Source organism: Petaurus breviceps, unplaced genomic scaffold (assembly GCF_028583685.1).
Source record: "Petaurus breviceps papuanus isolate PSGF00001 unplaced genomic scaffold, PetGlider_PUasm1.0 175, whole genome shotgun sequence".
Lineage (NCBI taxonomy): Eukaryota > Metazoa > Chordata > Mammalia > Diprotodontia > Petauridae > Petaurus > Petaurus breviceps.
The window spans coordinates 13,145,982-13,169,454 of record NW_027185764.1 but is presented as its reverse complement, the minus strand read 5'-3'; the positions used below and the strand labels follow the sequence as shown (position 1 = coordinate 13,169,454).

The following is a 23,473-nucleotide window of genomic DNA, read 5'->3' as shown; positions in this document are numbered from 1 at the left end:
TCTGCTCAAACACATTCAGTGGTTCACCTTACTTAATAAAGTATAAATTCCTTAGCTTGGTGTTCACAGGCACACACACAAACTGAATGTGACCTTCTTCCTCAGAAGAAGGACAGGACCATTTTTTGTTCTGCACATTCCCAGGATTTAGAATAATACTTCAGAAATAATATAAATATATTTATATTTATATATTATATATATTACAAATATATTTATATATAACAGAAATACTAAGAAACGATTACCTGTTTTCCAGAGCCTACTCTGTGACCACTTGGTCTATACCAATATAACTTATTTTTTTCTGTAATAGCTAAATTGCAACCACAATTTAATCAACATCAACCACATTTAAGCCACATGAACTCCCCTATTTCTATTAAGGGCATTGCCACCCTTAGTCACATAGGTGTGCAATGCTGGAGTCACTGACTCTTCTCTCTCATCCCCCACAGCCAGCTTCTTTCTCTGTCTGTACCCTTTTCTCTAACTCCAAGGCCACTACACAAACTCTGGGCCTAACCATCTATCATCTGAATTTCTGTAATAGCCTTAACATTGCTCTCCCTCCCACTACAATACATCCGCCACAAAATTGCCAATATAATCTTACTCAGGCAAAGTACTGCGTCATTCTCTTGTTCAAAAACTTTTAGTGGCTCCTAATGCCTAGAAGATAAAATATAAAATCTTTATTTCAGCATCTTAGGCCTTCTACAGTATGACTTCCCACAAACTTTCCAGTCTTATTTCATATTATTCCCTTTCACAAATTCTTATAATCCCACCAAAGAAGTATATAAACAAAACTATTCCTTCATCTGCCTCCTACAATTACACAATGATTCCTCACGGATGAAAACCACTCCATTCTCATCTCTGCTTCTCAGCATCCTTTGTTTCCCTTAGAAGGTCAAGAAGACCTAAGTTCAAATCCAGCCCCAGACATTTTACTTACTGTGTGACTCTGGGCAAGTCTCTTAACCTGTTTGCCTCAGTTTCCTCATCTGTAAAATAAGGTTAATAAAAGCACCTACCTCACAGAGTTGCTATGAAGATAAAAAAGTAATGATATTTATAAAATGTTTTGTAAGCCTTTAAGTATTATATAAATGCTATCTATTATTTTTATTACTGACCATTGAGAAAATAAAGTTACAGTATATCTCAGTCTGGAAGTATAAGTAACATATTAATGGGATTCAAATAGCTATTATTAGAATTTAAGATCCTCTTAATAGTTTGGTTTCCACACAAGGAAATATATTATTGATTAAACATAATAAGAAAGTAAATTACATGCTTTTTGATTAAGACTTAAGTTGTCAACGGTTATTTCTAAAGTTTAAGTATTCCTGCTTACACCTGTGTAAAAATGTGTATATAAACATATAAATAATCTAGAAATTAATGATTATTAAGTTATTTTTCACTAACATTGCTTTAAGGTTCTACTTTAAAAACATGGATTCACTCATCTATCCTCTTCTCCTGATTCTAATTAACACATCTACTTCACTAACTTTCCCCAACTCCCCTTTCTAGTTGATAATAATAAATAATTATCTAATCCAGCAGAAGAGATTGTAAAGCTGTCATTTAAATAATGCTATTCTCTTCAACCATAAACTTATAAATAGTTGAGGGGAAGAGCAAGAATTCAAAATTGTCTTTTGTCTCAGGTTTCTAATGGGAAAAATCTTACGCTGCCACAAAATTAAGTGACTTCCCCAGTAGTTCCTCCATCTCTTTTTCTCCCTGAGGAGGTAAGACGACCACCAGGAAGATTCCAAGGCTACTGCAACCAGTCACTTCAGGGCAGTCAGTGTGGAGTTTAACCAAGAAGAGAGCAGGATGACAGTGGAGAATACATTACTCATACATCCTGTCATAAAAGTAATTAAGTACAAGTCTCAAGAGAAAACATCTGTGGAACCTTCAGCCCCATCCCAAACTTCTCTATAGTATTTTTTTTTCTTTTTGGAATGGCATGGCAATCTGGGTTAAGTGACTTGCCCAAGGTCACACAGATATTAAGTGTCAAGTGTCTTCAGCCAGATTTGAACTCAGGCCCTCCTGACTCTAGGGCTGGTGGTGCTCTATTCACTGTGCCACCTAGCTGCCCCCATAGTACATAATGAATATGTTTCTTGATTAGTTGGACTGGGAGTCAATCTGTTGTTTTGGCATGATGGTGTAATATGACTGTGTAAAAAAGAAGAATTATGCTTAATGATATAAATTTGTAGGTGGGAAGCACAGTGTAATGGAATAAGCATATATCTTCAATCAACGGATCTGGCTTTGAATCCCAGTTCTGCTACTTACTAATTTACCTGGGTGATTTTTGACAAGTCACTTACTCTTTCTGGGCCTGAGTTTCATCAGATGACCACTTAGGCTCCTTCTGGCTCTTTATCTAAGATCCTATGATTAATCTAGAAAGGTCCTATCCTATTAAACTCAGCAGACATTTATTAAGCACCTACTATGTATAAAATCTGAGGTATTTGAAAAGAAGATTCAAATTCAACCTTCATCCTCAATGTAGTGGAGAGAATTAAGACTGATATACAGAGGGCTACGATGTTTAAGGATCAATATACAGCCACTGTAGTGGGATTAATCAGGCTGAAGATCCAGAAAAGGAGACAGAGAAGGAGCAGCCAGTTAAGTAGGTGAAGAACCAGGATAGAACACTGGCAGATAAACCTAGAGAAGAGAGTATCAAAAAGAAGGAAAGACTGACAGTATCAAAGGATGCAGAGGTCAAAAAGGACGAGAACTGAAAAAAAGGCCATTTGATCTGGAAATTACTTAACGTTACTACTCCTCTATTCAGTAAATTCCAGTGGCTACTCAGAAGGCCATGTGAACTCTTTTGTTCGGCATTTAAAGCTCTTCACAAATTAGTTCCACCCTACCTTTCCAGTCTTAGTATAGACGAGCCAAACTGTCCTTTCTACTGTTCCTCTTCCATGATACTCTTATCTCCCAGCTCCATGCCTTTGCTCAGACTGTTCTCCATTCCTAGAATGTGCTCCACCCTCACCAACTTATATTCTGTGATCCATTAGTAAATAAATCTAGGACAGACATTGAAAATGGGTAATAAACTAAGCCCAGAATTGGACAGGAAGAGGATAGTGTGTGGGATTGCCTTTGGGAAATTGCATAATTCTTCCAATGACCTCAAAGGTCTCTCTGAAACAAAGGTCTATTTTTTTTTTAATACCAATATTCTTCTAGTGATGTTCCATGTCATCAAGGAATGTACGTCAAGAAATACCAAAATCTTCTAAGAACTGAAGTTGGGGCTCAACTGAAAGGACAATGGAGAGATGCTAATAGTTATGGGCAGGCTACAAAATGTTACAAACAAGGAAACATGCAAGAAATATAGTATAAATGATGTCATTAGAGAAACAGATTGGCCAGAAAAAAAGAATTATATAGCAGAGTAAAAGACAATCAATGAATGGTCTTCATCCTCTATCAAGTACTCACAGGAGATGAAGAAAATGCAAAGAAGTACCCCGCCAGCTGCGCTGTTGGAGATGTGGTCACAGATTCAAAACAAAACACTGGGCTTTGGATTTAATAGTCCTGAACTGCCATTCCAGTTCTAGCACTTGCTAGACCAGTGATCATATGTATGCAAGTTCCATAATTTGAGACTTAAATTCCTCACCTGTAAGATGGAGATTCTTCTAATGGGGACTATCTGTTTTATATAACTAAAAGAGTGCTTCAAAAACCTTAAAATTATACATAAATGGAAGTTATCACTATATTTATAGGATTTCTCATCTTCCTCCTACACAACACTCAGTGATATTTAGTTTTATATTTAGTATTCATTTTATGGTGCCAGACTTCAATAAAGAATAAGTTACTGATGTAGGAGGTGACACTGACAACAATACTTCCATTTTTGAAAAAAGACAAATGAGAAGAATGAACCACTGGGGAATATTTCCACCATCGAAAGCACTTATTTTCATGTGTCCCCACTAAGATGGTGCAACTGGGCAAACACTAAATGGTTTCTAGCCCCATAAAGATTTGGGAGTCTATCTCAAAGTTTCTATTAATTGGGCACAAGTTAGAAAGAACTTCTGCTTAAAAGATGACTTTGGCCAGGTGTGATGGAACACACGTATAATCCCATGTAAGGATCAAAAAAGCTTAAGTTAGTGGGTATCTGTAACAATGATGTGCCACTGCGAGGGGAGGTTCACCAGAATATTTAAGGAAGATTCAACTAGCCCAGGTCAGAAATAGTCAGCCAAAGCTTCTGTGGTCTCTCTCTACAGCTATGGGACTGGGGAGAAAAGCAAGGGAGGGAGAGACAGTAAAAAGGAAAGGGAAAAGGATAGGAGGAAGGAGATAGGGATGAAGAAAGACAGAGAAAGATGACTTTGAAAGCATTGTGTAAGACAGAACTGGGAGGCAGAGAGAAACCGAAGGTAGGGATCACAGTTATGACAATTTTTAAAACTAGAGTAATTTACATAGGATCCTGGTCAATAGGAGAACAAGAATTAACACTGAATTCTGAAGTTAAGTTTCTGCTAAAGCCAACGGGCCAAACTGCTCTCCTACTGTGTATACTGTGCTAACAGAATAACTACATGAATTTACAGTTTCAGAATTCTTTAGGAACATTCCTTGACCTCCTATTTATTGGAATGGTACCAGTCTCAATACAGTTTAAGAGATTAGACACAATAAGTCTTTCAGGAACACTATAGTTACTAACCACTACTAAGAGCCTGAAAAAGTAAGATTTTCTGTAGCTATTCATGCATTATTTTAGATGAATGAAATGACTGGCTCCTAGTTAAGTATCTATGGTAGGCTTTGTTAATAGAGCTTTTTACTAATGAACACAGAACATTATACAGTCCAACAGAAAAGTAAAAGCACTGATGAGTCTTTTCCCTAATACAACTCAAGTAAACCAGAAGACCTATTTTTCTATAAATATTCAAAGAAGAGAGGGAACTACTTATATAAAAATATTATCACTTCTTCACTAAAAGACTGACAGCAATGAAGGCAAAAGGCTGGATATAATATCAACCCCAGATGTTTTGTTTTGGGGTGGAATGAAGAAAAGGGAAAAGTAGGGAGAATAACAGTAACAGAGAATATGAAGGTAATCCAAGAAAGAAGTGAGAAAAAAGAAGAACTGGACTAAATACCTTTGGTTTCTCATCTGAAGTAGAAATTATCCATTACATTTTGACAAAAATGAACTTTAAGAACTGTCATTGTCTTGAAAGAGGCTAATCAAGCAAAAATAATAATACAACCTCTTCATTCAAGCATTCATTAAGCACCTACTATAGTCATAGCACTAAGCATTTTGAAAGATATAAAAGAATTTCAAAATATAATCCTTATTCTCAAGGAAATTATCTTGTCTAGACAAATGTATTATAAAAACAAGGAATTAGAAAATAGAAGCAAATGTCATATAGTAATGTCAAGGAAAACAAGGAAATAAGTGATCGTTGTAGAGAGAAGTTAAATCAGGTTAAGTTAAATCTTTTAGAGAAGAAAAATCTTGAAGTGGGCTTGAAAGGAAATGAAGGATATGGTTAGCAGCTCGGTGACACAGTGAATAGAGAGCCAGGTCTGGAATCAGGAAGATCAGAGTTCAAATCTGACCTCAGACACTTACTTGCTATGTGGCTCTGGGCAAGTCACTTAAATCTTGTTTGCCTAAATTTCCTCATTTATAAAATGAGCTGGAAATGGAAACTGCAAACCACTCCAGTATCTCTGCCAAGAAAACTCCAAATGGAGTCACAAAGAGTCAAACGATTGAAAACAACTGAACAACAATGATGGATATGGATAAGGACAAAAAGCCAGATTAGATGTGGACTTATATAAGTAAGAAATAGCTTGATGGGGGTCTACAAGAGTAACAGGCACAAAGCATCTTAAATGATAGATGAAAAGTTTAGATTTGATCTAATGGAAGACAAGTAGACCTTACAGAAGACATTAAGCAGAAAAAAGACCTTGCGGAATATGGATTCTGACAGACTTTCCTCCCCTTGGTAAAGAGGTGATTATATGGGTATAGAATGCTGAATATGTTGTTAGAAGTCACAGTGTCAGACACTACTTACTGTTTCTTATGAGGGATGGCTCTATGGGGATGGGTTAATATTAAAAAAAATAACTGTGGTGTAAAAAAAAAACAATTAGCATTTTAAAACCCCAAAATCACATTTAAACCTAAAAAAAAAAAAGAAAATGGTTGATGGAATACCATTGTACTTTAAGTATGGTTACAATGTTCTCAGAAAAACCTTTCATGGGCTGATACAAAGTGCAATGTACTGGGTACAAAGTAACAGCAAAATTGTGAAATGATCAGTTGTGAATGACTTAGCTACTCTCAGCAATACAACAATCCATGACAACTCTGAAGGACTTCAGATGAAAAATGCTATCCATCCCCAGAGAAAGAACTTATGGTTTACAGACCTAAGCACACTTTAAAAAAGAAAAGAAAATGCTTTCTGAAACATATTTGCTCCTTTAAGGATTACAAGGCCAGACTATTATATAAATTGTCTGATATAATCTGTTATTTTCTTGTTTTTTTTCTTTTTCAAGAGGAAGAGTTCATTGTGGGAAGGAGGAAATGACTATGATATAAAGACAAAAGATGTCATTAAGCTTTTTTTTTCTAATAAAAGAAAATGGTTTCTGAGAGAAATGATCTTAACAGTACTGTGTAGATTAGACTGGAGAGCAGGAATGGGACAGAGACATCAGCAGACACCAGCAAGAAGGTTGTGGCAGTCAGTAATTGAGATAATGGGATAAGCACAAGTTAAATAAAACAGGCTTTGAAATAGTCTCATTCTAATTTTATTTATATTACCATGCTTTTGCCTTTAAAAATATTAATGTTAATAAATAGTATTTCCAGTGTTCTGCACTACAGCTACAACAAATCATTGTCAATATTAAAAAAATAGGAGACCAGAAAATGTAAAAATATGATGCCTCCTCTGTGTTCATTTAATTGAGAGAAGCTAACATTTATAGCGTTTTAAAGTTAACAAAGCATTTTATATGTAGTATCTCATTTGATCCTCTTAACAACTCTGAAAAAAGAGCTACTATTATGCCCATTTTACACTTGAGAAGACTGAATGCAAGAGTAGTTAAGTAACTTGACCAGGGTCACACAATTAGTGTCTGAGGAAGGATTTGAACTCAAGTAAGCAAAACTCCAATAAATTTGATCAAAAGTAGAATAAGAATACAAAGGGCTAAAGCAACCTTCAATAGCTAAGTAGTTTTTAATAGAAAGTACCTAAGTATATGGTACCTAACAAGTTGTCACAAGTTGTTTTAAAATACATTTTTACTCCTTTATTCCAACAGGGAACAATAACTTGTCACATTTTCAAAAGCATTTCATGAAGTCACTCTTATAATAACAACACATAACTTTAAAATTTATAAATTATTTCCCCACAAAAAACCTCCTGTGTTGTATACATACACACACATATATGGACATCAGAAATGCTTTAGTTCTGCCTTTTTATTGTATAAATGAGGAATGTGATGGACCTTTCTATGCTTCTAGAGTAGTATTCCACTGTAGTTTGGAGGCTATGAAAAAACTTTAAGTGATCTTTTTATTTTAAAAATCCCCTCCTCACTTTGGGTAGAGAGAAGGAAAACATTTTGTAAGCCAATTATTAAATATAATGTGGGTAGAAATCCAAATGCTTGATAACAGAAAGCCCCAATGCCTAAAAGAGAATTATAAAAGGGGTAAAATGTGCTTGATCTGGGGTCCCCAGCTAGATGAATCTCAAAGGCTGGAAGAGGGGATCAAGAAAACTGAACTAGACCCAGAAAGAACTTTAAGGGCAAAGGCTGGAAAGATTAGGTACCAGTGAACATTGAAAAGGGGCAGCTAAATGCACAGTGGCTAGAGTGCCAGGCCTGGAATCAAGAAGACATCTTCCTGAGTTCAAACCTGGCCTCAGACACTTAGTAGTTGGGGGAGCCTGAACAAATCACTTCACCCTGTTTGCCTGTTTCCTCATCTGTAATATGAGCTAGAGAAGGAAATGGCAAACCATTTCAAAATCTTTGCCAAGGAAACCCCAAATGTGGTCATGAAGAATCAGATATGATTGACATGATTGAACAACAAGAACATTAAACAATCTTTCTGATGTGTGTGCGTATCTATATCTCCTTAGATACACATACATACTTTTTGCCTTGTGAATAAACCCTAGAAAATGTACTCTTGTGGTTTTGGAGTATGTGACGCTGACCACAGGGTTGAGAAGGAAAAAAAGAGAGAATACTAGAACCAGGCATATAATTCTAGTGGCAGTTCCAGAAGAAAGACAATTAAGAGATTAGGCTTAGTGAATCTTTGAACTCAAGCCAAGAAATCACAAGGACCTTTAAGATTAGGAAAACTGGGTGCTTAGAATTTGGATTTAGAGATCTGGGAAATTTAGAAGTTAAAGTAAAAGAAGAAAGCCCTAGGGAGGAGTCGACCTAAGCAAGATCTAAGACCCAAGGTTCTGAGTCCAGGATCTTTTTTTTTTCCCCTGCAGGTCAAATGAGAGACAGAGAATAAACAATTTGCCCAAAATTACAGAGAAAAATTAATCCAGGCACTTAACTCCCTGTGCAACGATCTTTCTACTATGCCAGACTGACACTATCTTTAGTCTATTATCATTTTTATCGGGGTTCCTTCACTGTACCTGCTCAAACAGTTTAGCTAACTGACTCTACATATAAAACTAGATAGCAAAAAAAATTATTCTATTCAACAAACATTTATGTAAAACTTCTACTAGGGGCAAGACAGGTTGGCTGTATACTGAAGCCCCATGCCTAAGCCCATAGTTTATCATTTGATGACCTCATCAACTCCCAAGGAATTATTAAAATTTCTATGAAGATGAATCCTAAGATATAATACAACCCTAGTCTCTCTCCTGAGCTCCAATTCTCTTATCCTTGTCTATTGGGCATTTCAAACTAGATGTCCCACAGGCATCTATTTTAAAATTTTATTCTCAATTTATGGAATAAAACAAGCATTTCCATTAATGTAGTACAATAAAAAAAATGATTGCACACGAAACTGCAAATCTACTTTGCACAACTTGTTTTTCTTTTCAAAAATACAACAAAATTATCATGTAGATTTCTCTTTTTTTCTTCCCTTCCCCTAGATGGCTACCATTATATCCAAATTCTAAAAAGTATTCATTCTCATTCTTTCTCTCATTCTCTCTCTCTCTCTCTACACACACACACACACACACACACACACACACACACACACGTATGTATGTATGTATATTTATCAGTTTTTTCTCTGAATTCAGATAGTATCTTTTCTCATGTATCTTTTATAGTTTTTTGGGTATTTATAATATTCAAAATAACTTACTCATTTAAAGTCATTCTCAAAACAATACTGCTATTACTGTATAAAATATTCTCTTGGTTCTGCTCATTTCATTCTTCATATAAATCTTAAACTCAACAAGTTCAAAGCAATACATGATCTTCCCTATCTCAGCCCTGTGTTCAAGGTCACATACTCCAAAACCACATGAGAACATTTTTCTAGGTTTATTCACAAGGCAAAAAGTATGTGAGTATATCTAAGAAGATACATATAGATGTGCACACACATCGGAAAAATTATTTAATGGTTCAGTCATTTACATCACGTCCACCTCTTCATGACCCCATTTGGGGTTTTCTTAGCAAAGACACTTACTCAAGCCACAATCTCCCTTTTAAAAACTGAAATAGACCAAAAAGAAATCAATGACTCCAAGAGAAGTCAAGAAATAGAATAAATAGAGAAAGCCTTAGGGAGAAGTTGATCTAAAGCAAGTGACTAAAAAAAAAGAGAAAATGTAAAATATCTGATACCAAAAACAAATCATGTGGAAAATGGATCCAGGAGAGATAATTTAAGAGTAATTGTGGACTCCCTGAAAACTATCCATTTTTTTACAACTTAAACCCTATATTTTAAGAAATCAGAATTAAAACTGTCCAGACCTATTAGAACCAGGGCACAAAGAGAGAAATGATCCACTGATAACCTCCTGAAGGAAATCCCAAAAGGAAATGTTTCAAGAATTTCATAGCCAAGATCCAGAGTTCCCACATCAAAGAAAAGCTACTGTAAGCATCCAGAAAGAAGCATAGTACTAAGGAACCACAATCAGGATCACATGAGACCTGGCAGCTTCTAATAAAAATTAAAGATCTTGGAATACCATATTCCAAAGGCAAAAGATAGAGGCTTACAACCAAGAATACCTTACTTTTATAAAGGTGAACATAATCCTAATGGAAAAAAAATGGATTTTAATATAGTAGAGAGCTTTCAACAAGTGTTTCTGATAAAAAGTTCATAGTGTTGTAGGAACTCTGAAATGAAAAAGAGAGAAAAGAGAAATCAGAAAGGGAAATTATTTTGAGCAACAGGAAGGCTTCTAACAGAGGAAAATAAACAAGGCTTTATAGAACTTAAATGTATTCAAAGCATTAAATAAGTGAAACAGAGGACACAGGGATGAACTTCAGAAAGTTTTAAAGGAGAGAAGACAAGGAATATGCCAATGTAAAAAGGAGGAGAAAGGAGACAGAAATTGATCTATCTCGTAATTGAGATATGTGAGAAGGGCATCAGAGACATGGAAGAAGAGATACAGGAGTGTATATCACATGAACCTCACTTATCTGAAACAAAAGGTTTGATGTTGAAATACAAAAGGATTTGGTGGGGTGGAGCTCAAGAGAGAGGATAATGTTGGGGAATGGAATAGTCATAAGGAAAACCTTCCTAATCCCGAAGAAGAAATTTAAAAGGCACAGAAACCCTACAAAACCTAAGAGAGTGCCTATCAATTTAGAGAATGGTTGAACAAATTTTGTTATTGGAAAACATAACAGAATATTACTGCACTGTAAGAAACTACAAGGAGGGGTGTTATGGGAAAACAAGCATACCAATTGCACTGCTGATGGAACTGTTCATCGGTCTATCCATTCTGGAAAGTAATTTGGAGCTATACCCCCAAAGTCATTAAACTGTACATAACATTTGACCCAGCAACGCCACTACTAAGGTTATACCCCAAAAAAGAATGAAGACAAGAACTCATGCATAAAAATATTAATAACAATTATTTTCATAGTCCAAGGGGAAAAAAAAAAAAGAAAACTAAGAGGGTAGCCATCAATTAGGAAATGGCTTGACAGATTGTGGTGTATGAATGTAATGGAATATCATCATGACATGTAAGAAATCACAAAATAGGGGCAGTTAGGTGGCGCAGTCAATACAGCACCGGCCCTGGAGGCAGGAGGACCTGAGTTCAAATGCGGCCTTAAACACTTAACACTTACTAGCTGTGTGGCTTGGGCAAGTCACTTAACCCCAATTGCTCTTCCCCCCCCCCCAAAGAAATCATAAAATGGACTTTCAGAGGAAACTGAGGACACAAGTATTAACTAACTCATGAAAAAGTGAAATGAACAGAAGTAGGAGAATAATTTATAGAAAGAAAATAACTTAGAAGGATTTAGATCTTTGATCAATGCAATAAGAAGTCTTAGTTCAGAGAAAGGAAGATGAAGTCTGCTACATGCCTCCTGCCAGGAGGTAGAATGGATGGATTCGAAATGCATATCATGACACACATTTCTAGGCATATTTGATGTGAGAGTTCATTTTGGTGGAGTGAAAGAGAGGAAAAATAATTCTTATTAATTGGAAGAATTAAATTTTTAAAATTTTTTTAAAATAAAAACGAGAAATGATTAAAGAGATAATGAAAGAATCCTAGATAAGAGTGACATAGAATGAAGTAACCTTGAGAACAAGGAATGTCATGTGTGAGGAAAAGTAAGAAAGCCAGTGTAGCTGGATCATTGAGTATATGGAAGTATTTTAAATTAAATAGTTTCATTTATTTCACTTATCAAAAAGTTCTTAATGTGACTACATGAATATCTATCCCTATATTTCCCCTTAAATAGGGAAAAAAAATCACCAGTGTATCAAACTCAAATCAGAAGGTACATCTTGAAATTTAAATAGCCTTCTTACCCCATCTCTGACTTTGAATATATATTCAAAAGACCCCTACATTTGGTTCTGAAGTCCTTTCAGATAAATGGTCATTCCTCACAAATACCTGAGTGATTCTTCTTTTAACTGAAGCATTTTAGTGGTAATAGGCTTAGACTTCAAAGCACTTTTCCATTTTCTTCAAAAGTTTCTAGGTCTATTACTTAGCCCAGTACCATTTTAATTTAGCTTGAAGGATAACATAAATTTAGACCATATAATAGATTCTGAGTCCATTAAGAAATATCATAGTAACTACAAAATTTAAAGTATTCATGATGCTAATGATCAGTGAGACAAACTTAGGCACACCCCTTTTCAAAGCCTTCCTTCTTACAGGTCAACTACCCAGTACATTTTCATAACTTTCGCTGCCAAGGTTAAGTCACGTAGTCCTAAAGCAGAACAAATTCCAGATTGATTCATTAAGGTGAACCAAAGTAGAACTTCCAGCATTTCAAGTACATGTTACTCTACAGGTTAAAACAGTGATTGTATTTTCCAGATAACAAAAGCAAATACTGTTTGACACATCCTAAGCATTATCCTAAACACAGACAGACACACAAAAAATGTTCATACTGACTAACCTATCAGTGAATGTAATGTAAGCAATCAAAATGAGTACTACCCTCAGACTTTTAACTCAATTCAAAACGGTAAGCTATTGAGACAAGAAAAGCAAGCATGGCCCAAAGGAGTAGAGCTGTCTGGATGGATGGTTTCAGGGCCTGAGTGTGATACATGAGCTGCTTCCTCAGCGCTAGGGAGGTAACTCTAAGAATAAGTGCAGAGTGGGTACCAAGAAATCTGCACAGAAAAATGGAATTTCCTAATCAGGAATTCTCTATGATAATGAAATCTGTCCCTCCAAAAATAAGCAAAATATTGATATCGAATGCACTGTTCATAATTTTATGAACCATCTATCCAGAATTACCTATTCTCCTACAATAGAAGGGGCAGGTGTAGCACAATGGAAAGAACCACTACCTCTGATGCTTACTACATAAAATTTAGCAAGTCATTTTTAAACTTCTTTGGTCTCATTTTTCTCATTTGAGGGGTCTGGGTTAGGCAGTCTGTGAGGTCCCTTCTAGCACTGGCTGTATGATCCTATGGAAATGCTAAGAGTATTCAATTTTTTTCAATGTCCTTGGTAACTGCCTCAAAATCCAAATACTACCCCCCAACTCCATCCCCAACCCCAGGCCCTCAGGTCATGAATGGCATAGCATTTAGGAACTGCATTTTATTACATGAATCTCTTTGCTTGTTCTTGGAATGGAGAAAACAACTGGCAGGACTACATCTTTCCTAAAAATGTCTGGAACCTTAAACTCAAGTACTCTGTCTGGAGCTGCCCATCTTGAACTGCCCTAAAACTCCAGAGGAGGTCAGAGCTTTAGGCCACTCTGCTGGAGGGAAGGGAGAGAAGGAGAGTTTGGGAGAGAATAAAAGAGATTGGGAGGTGCCAGAATCCAGAAGACTGGGTCTAGGACAAGATACAGGAGCACAGTCATGCAGTAGGAAGTATTGTCTTGATCAATTAATTAATTTTACGTAAAAAGAAAGCAGAGTTTTCTAGTTAAGCATGTATTTCTGTTCACATGAGTGGCAAATTCTATTACTCCAAGGTCAAATGACTGATGTTCAGTAAAATACAACTGATTTAGGGAGAAATGTGGTTTTCCAGCAAGTGGGGGCCCCACAGATATTCTGACAGGACGCACAGGGCAGCTGAAATATCAATGAATTTGGAGTCTGAGGATCTTGGTTCAAATTCAGTTTTGTCATTTACTAATTGCATGAACAATTAGTAAATTGAATGAACTAATTGCAAGTCAAAACCTAAATTTTCTTATATGTAAATAAAATAAGGGAGTCCAGATGACCTTGCAAGTTCTTTCCCACTCAAAATCTGTCTGGGCAGAATCACACCTACCAGGACAGTCACTCGGAGACAGTGGAAGCTAGAAGAGATGTCTCCAACTTCTGAAAGCCACAGAGAGTTTGGCACTTCTGGGAATGTCAGGGTGAGAATGCCCAGGTGCCAGCGGTTAACAATGCCACTTCAGACTTTCTACAATGACTGCCTTCAGTGGTGAATGTAGAACATGTTTAAATTTCAGCCACCTCTGTAATAGTTGTAGTATGAAATAAAGTGAAGTACTGACATTCAGGTCATGTAAGTTAATACCAAATCTGTTACATATCATTAGTTTTCCTGGCTTAAGGATCATCCTGCAATTAAATCTACAGATTAATGCTTCAGTTTAAACAGCGAATTCCATTTTTTAAATATCCTATCCATGTCCATACTTTTAAATATGGAGAAATGGAGAAAATAATTACAAGCTGTTAGCAATAAGACCCAAATGCAGCTTTATTCCAACTTACATAAATATGACTAAATGTCAGATACTGCTAACCCTAAACAGGTTTTATTAAAACTGTCTAAATCCAAACCTGAAAGTTGTAGAGCAAGACCAATTTATATATACAGCATCCCCAAAATGACCAGAGACTTCTTTTTGGGATTTTTCAACTAAAGGAAAAGGGTTTTTTTTGAATTGCAAAAGGACCACCCAAGTAAGTCCAAATGTAAAATTTGGCTAGTTTAGTGAAATTTCCTGGGAAGGCAACCTACTACTCTCCCAAACACAGAAAGAGGACCCAGAAGCAGATTCTGAGAGACAATAAGATACAATGAAAAGAGCACTGGCTTTGGAGTCAAGGGACCTAGGCTCAAATCCCACCTGTACCATCACTTACAATTTGTGTGACTTTGGACAAGTCACTTAAACTCTCTGGACCTCTCAAATTTCTTCATCTGTAAAATGAAGGGGCTAAACTAGATGGCCTCTAAATCTATGGTCCTATGATTCTGTGCTTTAAAAAGGCTGCTACAATCAAGATCTACTACATAGTTAAATGGAAAGTTTGGTGCTTGTGTGACCAAAGAAACAAAAGTTGCTCAGAAATTAGGAATTCTAAAGGACTTGGACCCCTTGGCATTAGATGTTCCTTTAATGTCCTTTTCATTTTAACCTAAGTAAATTTTATTCTTTTTTAGAACTGTTAAAAGTGATGAAAAGATTTGCATTTTAGAAAATTATAATCTTAGCTTATATCTCTATCTTTGAATGATTTTTTAAAAGTGTCTTTAGGAGTTGGAAAATTGGTCAGAATTATCTATGATTAACTACAAGAATTTTCTGTCTGAAGGGATCTAAAAGCATTCTGGCACTGAAATGGGCCCTTATATTAGTAGGTTATAATTTATTTAAACTTTTTCTATATACTGTAAAGTGAAATTTGTTTCTTCAATTGGAGGAAATTCTATTCCAATAAACAAAAAAAAATCTAAATTAGTCATTCATAACAATCATAAAATCTGTTAAAAGTAAGTTATATTTAAGTTAGATGTATATACCATTTATTTATAACAAATCTGATGAAATGAAAGCTCACTTAATCCTGACACCCAAAGTTCTTTTCACTGGATGTTCCTTCCCAATTATTTTCCATATAGATTCCAAATTAGTATTTCTAAACTGCAGATCTAACTATGCTACACCCCTACTCAAAAATTTTCAGTTGGCTCCTTATTGCCTCTAGGATAAAATACAAACTATTTACACTATTACTTATAGCCCTTCACAATCTGGTTTCTATCTAACTTTACAGACTTATTTGGCTTGACTTCCCTTCCCACACTCTGGTTCCAGACAAACTAGCCTAGTACCTTGTTCCCTGAATTTAACACGCCCTCTCTTGTGCCTTTGCACATCCCTATTTCCTGAAATTCACCCACTCTTCACCTCATCTCTTAGATTCTCTAGCTTCCCAGAAAACCATTTAGCAGAAACTGAGTACAGACCAACACCTCACCCAGTCAGATTTACAGATAAGGCAACTGACGACCAAAGAAGAGATAGAGAGCATTACAGGATGTAAAATGGATAATTTTGATTACATCATATTTAAAAGGTTGCACAAACAAAACCAAGGCAGCCAGGACTAGGAGGAAAACAGTAAACTGGGGAAAATTTTTACATCAAGTTTCTCTAATAAAGGCCTCATTTTTGAAACATACAGAATTGAGTCAAATTTATAAGAATATGAGTCATTCTCCAATTTATAAATGGTCAAGGGATATGAAGAGGCAATTTTGAGACAAAGAAATCAAAGCTGGGGGTGGCACAGTGAATAGAGCACCAGCCCTGGAGTCAGGAGAAACTGAATTCAAATCTTGCCTCAGACACTTAACACAAAACTAGCTGTGTGACCTTGGACAAGTCACTTAACCCCAATTACCCTACCTTCCCCCCTCCAAAAAAAAAAGAAAAAAACTAAAAGAAAAAAAAAAAGAAATCAAAGCTATCTATAGTCATATGAAATCTAAATCACTATTGATTAGAGATGCAAATTAAAACAACTCTGAGGTATCACCTCACACCTATTAGAATGTCACATACAACAGAAAAGGAAAATGACAAATGTTGGAAGCAACATTGAAAAATTGGGATACAATGCACTGCTGGAAGAATTGTGAACTGATCCAACCATTTTAGAGAGGAATTTGGAACTATGCCCAAAAGCTATAGACTATATGCATATCTTTGACCCAGCAATACCACTGCTAGATCTGTATCCCCAAAGACATCAAAGGAAAAGGAAAAGGACCTCTGTGTACAAAAATATTTATAACAGCTCTTTTTGTGATGGGAAAGAACTGGAAATTGAAGGAATGCCCACCAATTGGGGAATGGCTGAACACTTTGTGGTATACCATTGTGATGAAATACTATTTTGCTGTAAGAAATGACGAGTAGGATGGTTTCAGAAAAATCTGGGAAGACTTACATGAACTGACACAAAGTAAAACGAGAACAAGGAGAATATTGCACCTAGTGACAGCAATATTGTATGATAATCATTGTGAATGACTCAGCAATAAATAATCCAAGACAATTCCAAAGGACTTAAAATGAAAAATGCTATCCACCTCCAAAGAAAGAATTGATGGAGCTGGAATATAAATTAAGCATACTTTTAAAACTTTATTATTCTTGATTTGTTTTGTTTGTTTGGCCTGTATTCCTTCACAACGTGGTTTATATGGGAATGCTTTCCATGACTGCACATGTAGATTCTATATCAAACTGCTTGTCTTCTCAAGGAGAAAGGAAGGGAGGGAAGGAGAGAATTAGGAACTCAAGATTTTACAAAAACAAATGCTAAAAATTTTTGTTTACATGTAATCGAGAAAAAAATCTAAAAAAAAAAAGCATTAAAAAATAATTTCTAGCTTCGAGGCTTACATAATGTATCAACTGTTGAGTCAAATGTTCCCTATCAATGATAACTGTGGTCTCCCTCCTTACCTATTGATTTCCATATTTGAGGTCATAGATCTAGAACTAGTAGGGATTCAGAGACTATCTTAATTCATTGTCTCATTTTATAATTGAGGAAACTGAAACCCAACGTGATGGGGATATAAATATAATTAATGAAACAGTTCTTCCTCACAGGGAGTTTACATCTAACAGGGGAGACATTAAAGACACAAAGAAATATGTAGAGAATAAATATAAAAAAGAATAAATACGAATACATTAAATACAAAGTACTTCAATATAGGACAGTTGGAGAGTGAGGACATTAGCAGGGGAAGGAACCAGAAAGGAAAGGTTTCATATACAAGGTAGTGCTAGACGATTGTCATGAAGGAATAATGTAGAGCAGTCACTCCAAAGTACCTTAAAACTAGACTAACAGGGGCAGCTAGATGGCACAGTGAATAGAGCACCAGCCCTAGAGTCAGGAGGACCTGAGTTCAGGTTCGGCCTCAGACACTTAACACTTACTAGCTGTGTGACCTTGGGCAAGTCTCTTAACCCAAATGCCCTACCTTCCCCTTCCAAAAAACAAAAAAACCCTAGATTAATATATACAGTTTTCTTTATGTCTAAGTGGATTTCAAATTATTTACAGATAAGGGAACTTATTCCCCAATAGTTAAGTGGTCAAAAGATACGATTAAGCCAGTTTTCAAAAAAAGAAATGCAAACTATCAACAACCACATGAAAGAATGCTCCAAATCACTACTAAGAAGAAAAATGCCACCTCTTACTCATCAGATTGGCAAACATGAGAAGCCACAAATATCACAATTGTTGGCAGGGCTACTAAAGGAAAAGACATACTAATGTACTGTTGGTAGACCTGTAAATTGGCCCAACCATTCTTGAAATCAATTTGAAACTATACTCAAAAAGTCAATTGTGTGTCCATGTACACACATACACACATACACACCCCTGTGGACCCCGAGATACCACTAATGAGCATATATACTCCTAAGTGGTCAGAAATGATTGATAATATGCAAAAATACTCAAGGCATTTTTTCGATAAAGAGGGAGACCACGGTCATCATTGAATGGGAAGATCAGGGAAGATTTGACTCAACAGTTGACACCTTCTTATGTGAGCCTCGAAGCTAGATATTATTTTTTTAATGTATTTATTTGTTTTTAGGTTTTTTTCCTCAATTACATGTAAAAAAAAATTTTAGCATCTGTTTTTTAAAATTTTGAGTTCCTAATTCTCTCCTTCCCTCCCTTCCTTTCTCCTTGAGAAGGCAAGCAATTTGATATAGAATCTACATGTGCAGTCATGGAAAATCATGGAAAACAAAGAACTGAAAGCAAAGTGAATGTCCATCAATTGAATTTTAACAAATTATGGCATACGGACATAACAAAATATTGTGTTGAAAGAAATGATAAATATGAAGCATTCAGAAAAGCTTAAGAAGACTTACATGAACCAATGCTAAATAAGCAGAACCAGGAGAACAATTTACAAAAACTCTAAGACTTGAAACAGTGAACAGTCATGGATTCAGAAGACTTATGGTGAAGCAAGCATACCTTCTCCCTGCTAGTAGAGAGATGATGGCCTAGGGGTAAAGAATGAGACATTTTCAGGCATTTTCAGACTTTACATATTTGTTACAAGGATGTTAGATAAGTTAGTGGATAGGGATAGAGATGCAAAAAAAAACTAACAATAAAACTTTTTTAAAAATTAGAAAAAATTAAGAAGAGAACTTAAAGAGGGCAATTTTATAATTACCTTGTTAAATTTATTGCATACTTTAAAAAAATAAACTACATAACCAGTGTTCCCAGTATCATGATGCATTCTTTTCAGCTCTTCTCTGTAAAATGAAATGGTAGTGTTTGTTGATGATAGGTTAGTAAAGGATAATAAAATTGGACAAATCCAATTAAAAAAAGTCTTGAAGTTTAACATGAAGTATACTTGTAAAGTGGTGGTAATTCACTGCCAAGTCAAATTCAAACGATTTTCACAAAAATATCGGAGGAGCAAACTACCAAAATCTATGTAATGGTATTGCCTTTGTTTGCTTTGACAAAACTTTCCCTTTTTGCTTTTTGGCAATAAATGTTAGTTTTTTAAGTCTTTAATAGTTATGATACAGTAGATACTACTACAGCAATTTCTCATTTTTAAGGGTCCAGTAATGATATAGAACACTAATTCATAAACATTCTAATTGTATCCTGAATAAAGTGTAACACTGTATAGACATTTTACATAAAATAGGCAAACTGAAATGGCTCAATTAGTTTCCTTTTCAATATACTTAAAATAAAGCAGGTGGATCTATTTCATATTTTTGACCAAAAATTTTATCTGGGCTATGTCTGGGTAGGGGCCACTAAGAACTGATATTTGAAACCTTGTCTCGGAAAATTCAACAGTTGCCTTTTATCCCAAAGTTGTTGTAACTTGCTATGACAGATGCTTTAATAGAAAATGCAGTTAAAAAAAAAGAGCTCAGAATTAAAGAAAACAACTAAAAAAAAAAATCCTAAGTCAATTGTATAAGATCAATTCATTCACTTTCAGGCATTATGTTCCTTAACAGGTTCTTTAGAAGTAGAGGATTTTGCTTATGATAGTATAAAAAGAAGACAAGGATATAGATTCGGGTCAGGTTTGCATGACATTCGCATCATCAGCTGATTTAATGTAGAAAGGGGGGAAAATCAAATTAGTTGTCCCTTTGAAATAACTAGATAATTCAGTCACAGCAATTCCAACAGTATTTGCAAACACTAATATTATTCTGAATAACTGCAAAACCCACTGTTAAAAGCTTAAAAAAAAAATCTCTTCCTCAGCAATGAGATGCCCCACACATTGTGTTCCAAATTTAAAGTAGAATTCTAAGCCTTTCTTATCTTGTTGAACAGCTAAAGTTTAATTTAAAATGGAACTACAATTACATAAAAGTTGGGAAGGAAAGACCTGTGTGGCTAACACGGAATTTGTTTCTGCTTAAAAAAGCTAAAGTTAACAAAAGTAAAAGTTAATATTTTGTATGCATTGGTAAAGGTTACGACTAGACTGTCTAAAACTCATTTAAAATTATAATTGTCATTTTCAAGAGTGCTTATTTTTTAAGTCATATTTGTAATATTTACATTGCCAGTGGCCTCCTTAGTTTAAAGAAACTGGAAGATGCTAAGTTCCCCTTAACCTAAATCAAATGCCACGATCTTGCTTTTTTCAGGAAGGAGGCATAATTTATTTTGAGTATGACTGTTAAAAGACAAACGGTTTTGGCCGGAAAAGAAAATCAAATGTATTTTTCCTAGAAATAAATGGTAGTTTCCCAAATACACACTCTATCCCTACCAAATTAGAAACAACTATCCTTAATATTTAAATACTTGACAAAAATTAAACTTTTAGTCTTCTGAAAAAGGGGGGAAAGAAGAAAAGGGTCATTTGCCAGTTTTTTAAAATTTTTTTCCTACCAATTTCTAAATTTTTCTAGTAAGTCTATAAAGAAAAACAACATGGTCTAATAAAATCACTGAACTAGTCAAGAGACCTATTCTAGACATGGCTGTGCCACTTATACTGACCTTCAAAAGGTCAGTCATCCTAGATCTCAGTTTCCTTATTTGTGAAATGAGATTAAACTAAATGATCTCCAAAGACATCTCCAGTTCTAAAATCCTAAATGCAAGATAAAATCCATAGCCTCCAGGACAGCAGGCTAGTTCCTTGGAATAACTAATTTCGCAACGCTTCTCTGGGTCCTCAGGTCTACTTTCCCATTCCCTTCCCCCTACTTCCACAACGAGCAAAAAGACAATTTTGAGGCCTGAAAATCTGACCATTTGAAAATCTGGAGAGAAAAAGTAAGCCAATGATAATACCTAAGTAGAGAAAGGTCAACTCTGCATCCACTCAATGACTTCCCCAAAGTTCTCTGGGACTCTTTTTAACACTACAACAGATTTGGGGCTTTTTCCTCCGACTGCACACTCTTGAAAAGAGCAGGAACAACTTCCTCCTCATCAGTTTTGACTGAAGACTCTGAAGGGTGGAGTGGGAAAACCACAGACATCATACAGCAGCTTTCTGAAGTAAGCAGCCAACATGCAGAGGTTTGCTCCCCCCAGTTCCCAATGTGGTTTTTCCTTTAGAAGTCCAGTCATGGTCTCTCCAACCCCTAAGATCAACACACCAAATGCACAAACTATGGCCAGATTTACCATCCACACTACAGCATGCTCAGATGATCAGGATAGTGAAAGAAAAGGCTATTTTTTTGGTGATAGCAAAAAAAAAAAAAAGGGAGTCTGAGTTGTAAAAATATAGGACGTCAAGTCTCCTTATAGACCCCAAACAAAATAACCATATGCACTTTCAATTCAATGCACTAAGCATAAGTGCCTGCTATATGTGGGACACTATGCTAGAAGACAGATAAAAGTGGAACATAAGTAAATATTTATTATAGCGTTTTAAAGTTTGCAACGCACCTTGATTCCGTATCTCCATGAGGCAAGTCTGAGCCATAGCTATCCCTGTTTTACAAATTGGGAGACTGGGGCTTGTTAAGGTTAAAAGTGACTTACTTGCCCATGGTCACACAACTTAAAACTTGCTTCTGGGATTCCCCGGGTGTAGTTTTTAAACATCATCCGAGCCCACAATCGAACCCATGTCTTCCTGACCCTTGGCCAAATCCAGCACTCAGAACTAGCACATCACCGAGGCCTCTGACTTGGAGAAAAGCCTCGAAGCTGGTTCAAGAAGTCATGAGTTCAAACACAGCTACTTGGCTGTATGACTCTGGTCAAGTCACTTGAACTCTGCCTCAGTTATAAGAACCGGGGTTACTAGGCGGATTGTGCCTCCAGCCGGAGGAAGAACAGGATTTCACCGAAGGATCGGGTTAAGACTTTCCCATCATTGACTCAGTCCCTAGTTAGACGTGGGCCCGACCAAAGACGCTCGGAAGAACAAAGTCCCGGCCCCACCATCACTTTCACCCGCATCGGGAGCGCGCTCGGCCCTTTGGTCCCCTCCTCACCTGCACCAGGTAAGACCTGTAGGAGAGGCCGGCAGAGCCTCGCCCCCCCCCCCCCCCCCCCCCCCTCCCCCCCCCCGTCGGGACGCCCCCCTCACCTTGAGGATGTTCTCGAAGATAGTGTCCCGGAACTCGAGCAGCGCCTTCTGGTCGAACTCTCGGCCGTGGATGATGCGCATCTGCTTCAGGAAGGTGGACTTGCCGCTCTCGCCGGCCCCCAGCAGCAGGATCTTCACCAGGCGCCGCACCGCCCGCCGCTCCCGGGCCAGCAGCGCGTCGATCTCCCGGCTCCGCCGCCGGGCCTCCCGCTCCGAGTCCCGGCTGCCGCCGCTGCTCCCACCGCCGCCCCGGCGCTCCCGCCCGCTGGCCTCGGCCGGCAGCAGGCAGCGGCTGAGGGTCCTCACTACCCCGGACATGGCCCCGCCGGCCGCGGAGAGAACGGACTGAGCAAAGGGGGGACGGCGGGGGCGGGAGGCGGCGGCCGCCCCTTCACGGCCCCCCCGCGGCCGTCTGCATCCGCCGCCGGCGCGCTGAGCCCGGATCCCGGAGGCGCCCAGCCCCCTCCTCTCCCGGCTAGGAGCCGGGGGCCATCGGAGTAGCCCCAGCCCGCCCTCCGGGGGCGGTGGCCCCACGGCCGAGGGGGAGGGGAGCGCCGCTCCTCCGGCCCGGGGCGGAGGCGGCCGAGGGGCGCGGCCGCTAGCGGGGAGCCGCTGAGGCGACCCCCGGACGGACGGAGGAGGGGGACCGACCCGGGCCAAGCCGGGCTGCTGCCGACCTCCAAATCCTAGAGGACGGAGACTCGGACTCGAGTCCCCGAGTCAGGGACCAGAGCCCGGGGCAGTCGTCGCCACCGCCC

General features: G+C 37.4%; 1 protein-coding gene across 1 annotated transcript in view; it reads right to left on the bottom strand.

Moving 5' to 3' along the window:
- The window catches only part of GNA12 (G protein subunit alpha 12), a 140,448-nt gene extending 117,415 nt beyond the window's left edge, over positions 1–23,033 (bottom strand). The window contains exon 1 of the mRNA XM_069084775.1: positions 22,716–23,033. Coding sequence (XP_068940876.1) covers positions 22,716–23,033 — 318 coding nt within the window. The remainder of the gene's footprint in view (positions 1–22,715) is intronic.
- Positions 23,034–23,473: the final 440 nt, after the last annotated feature.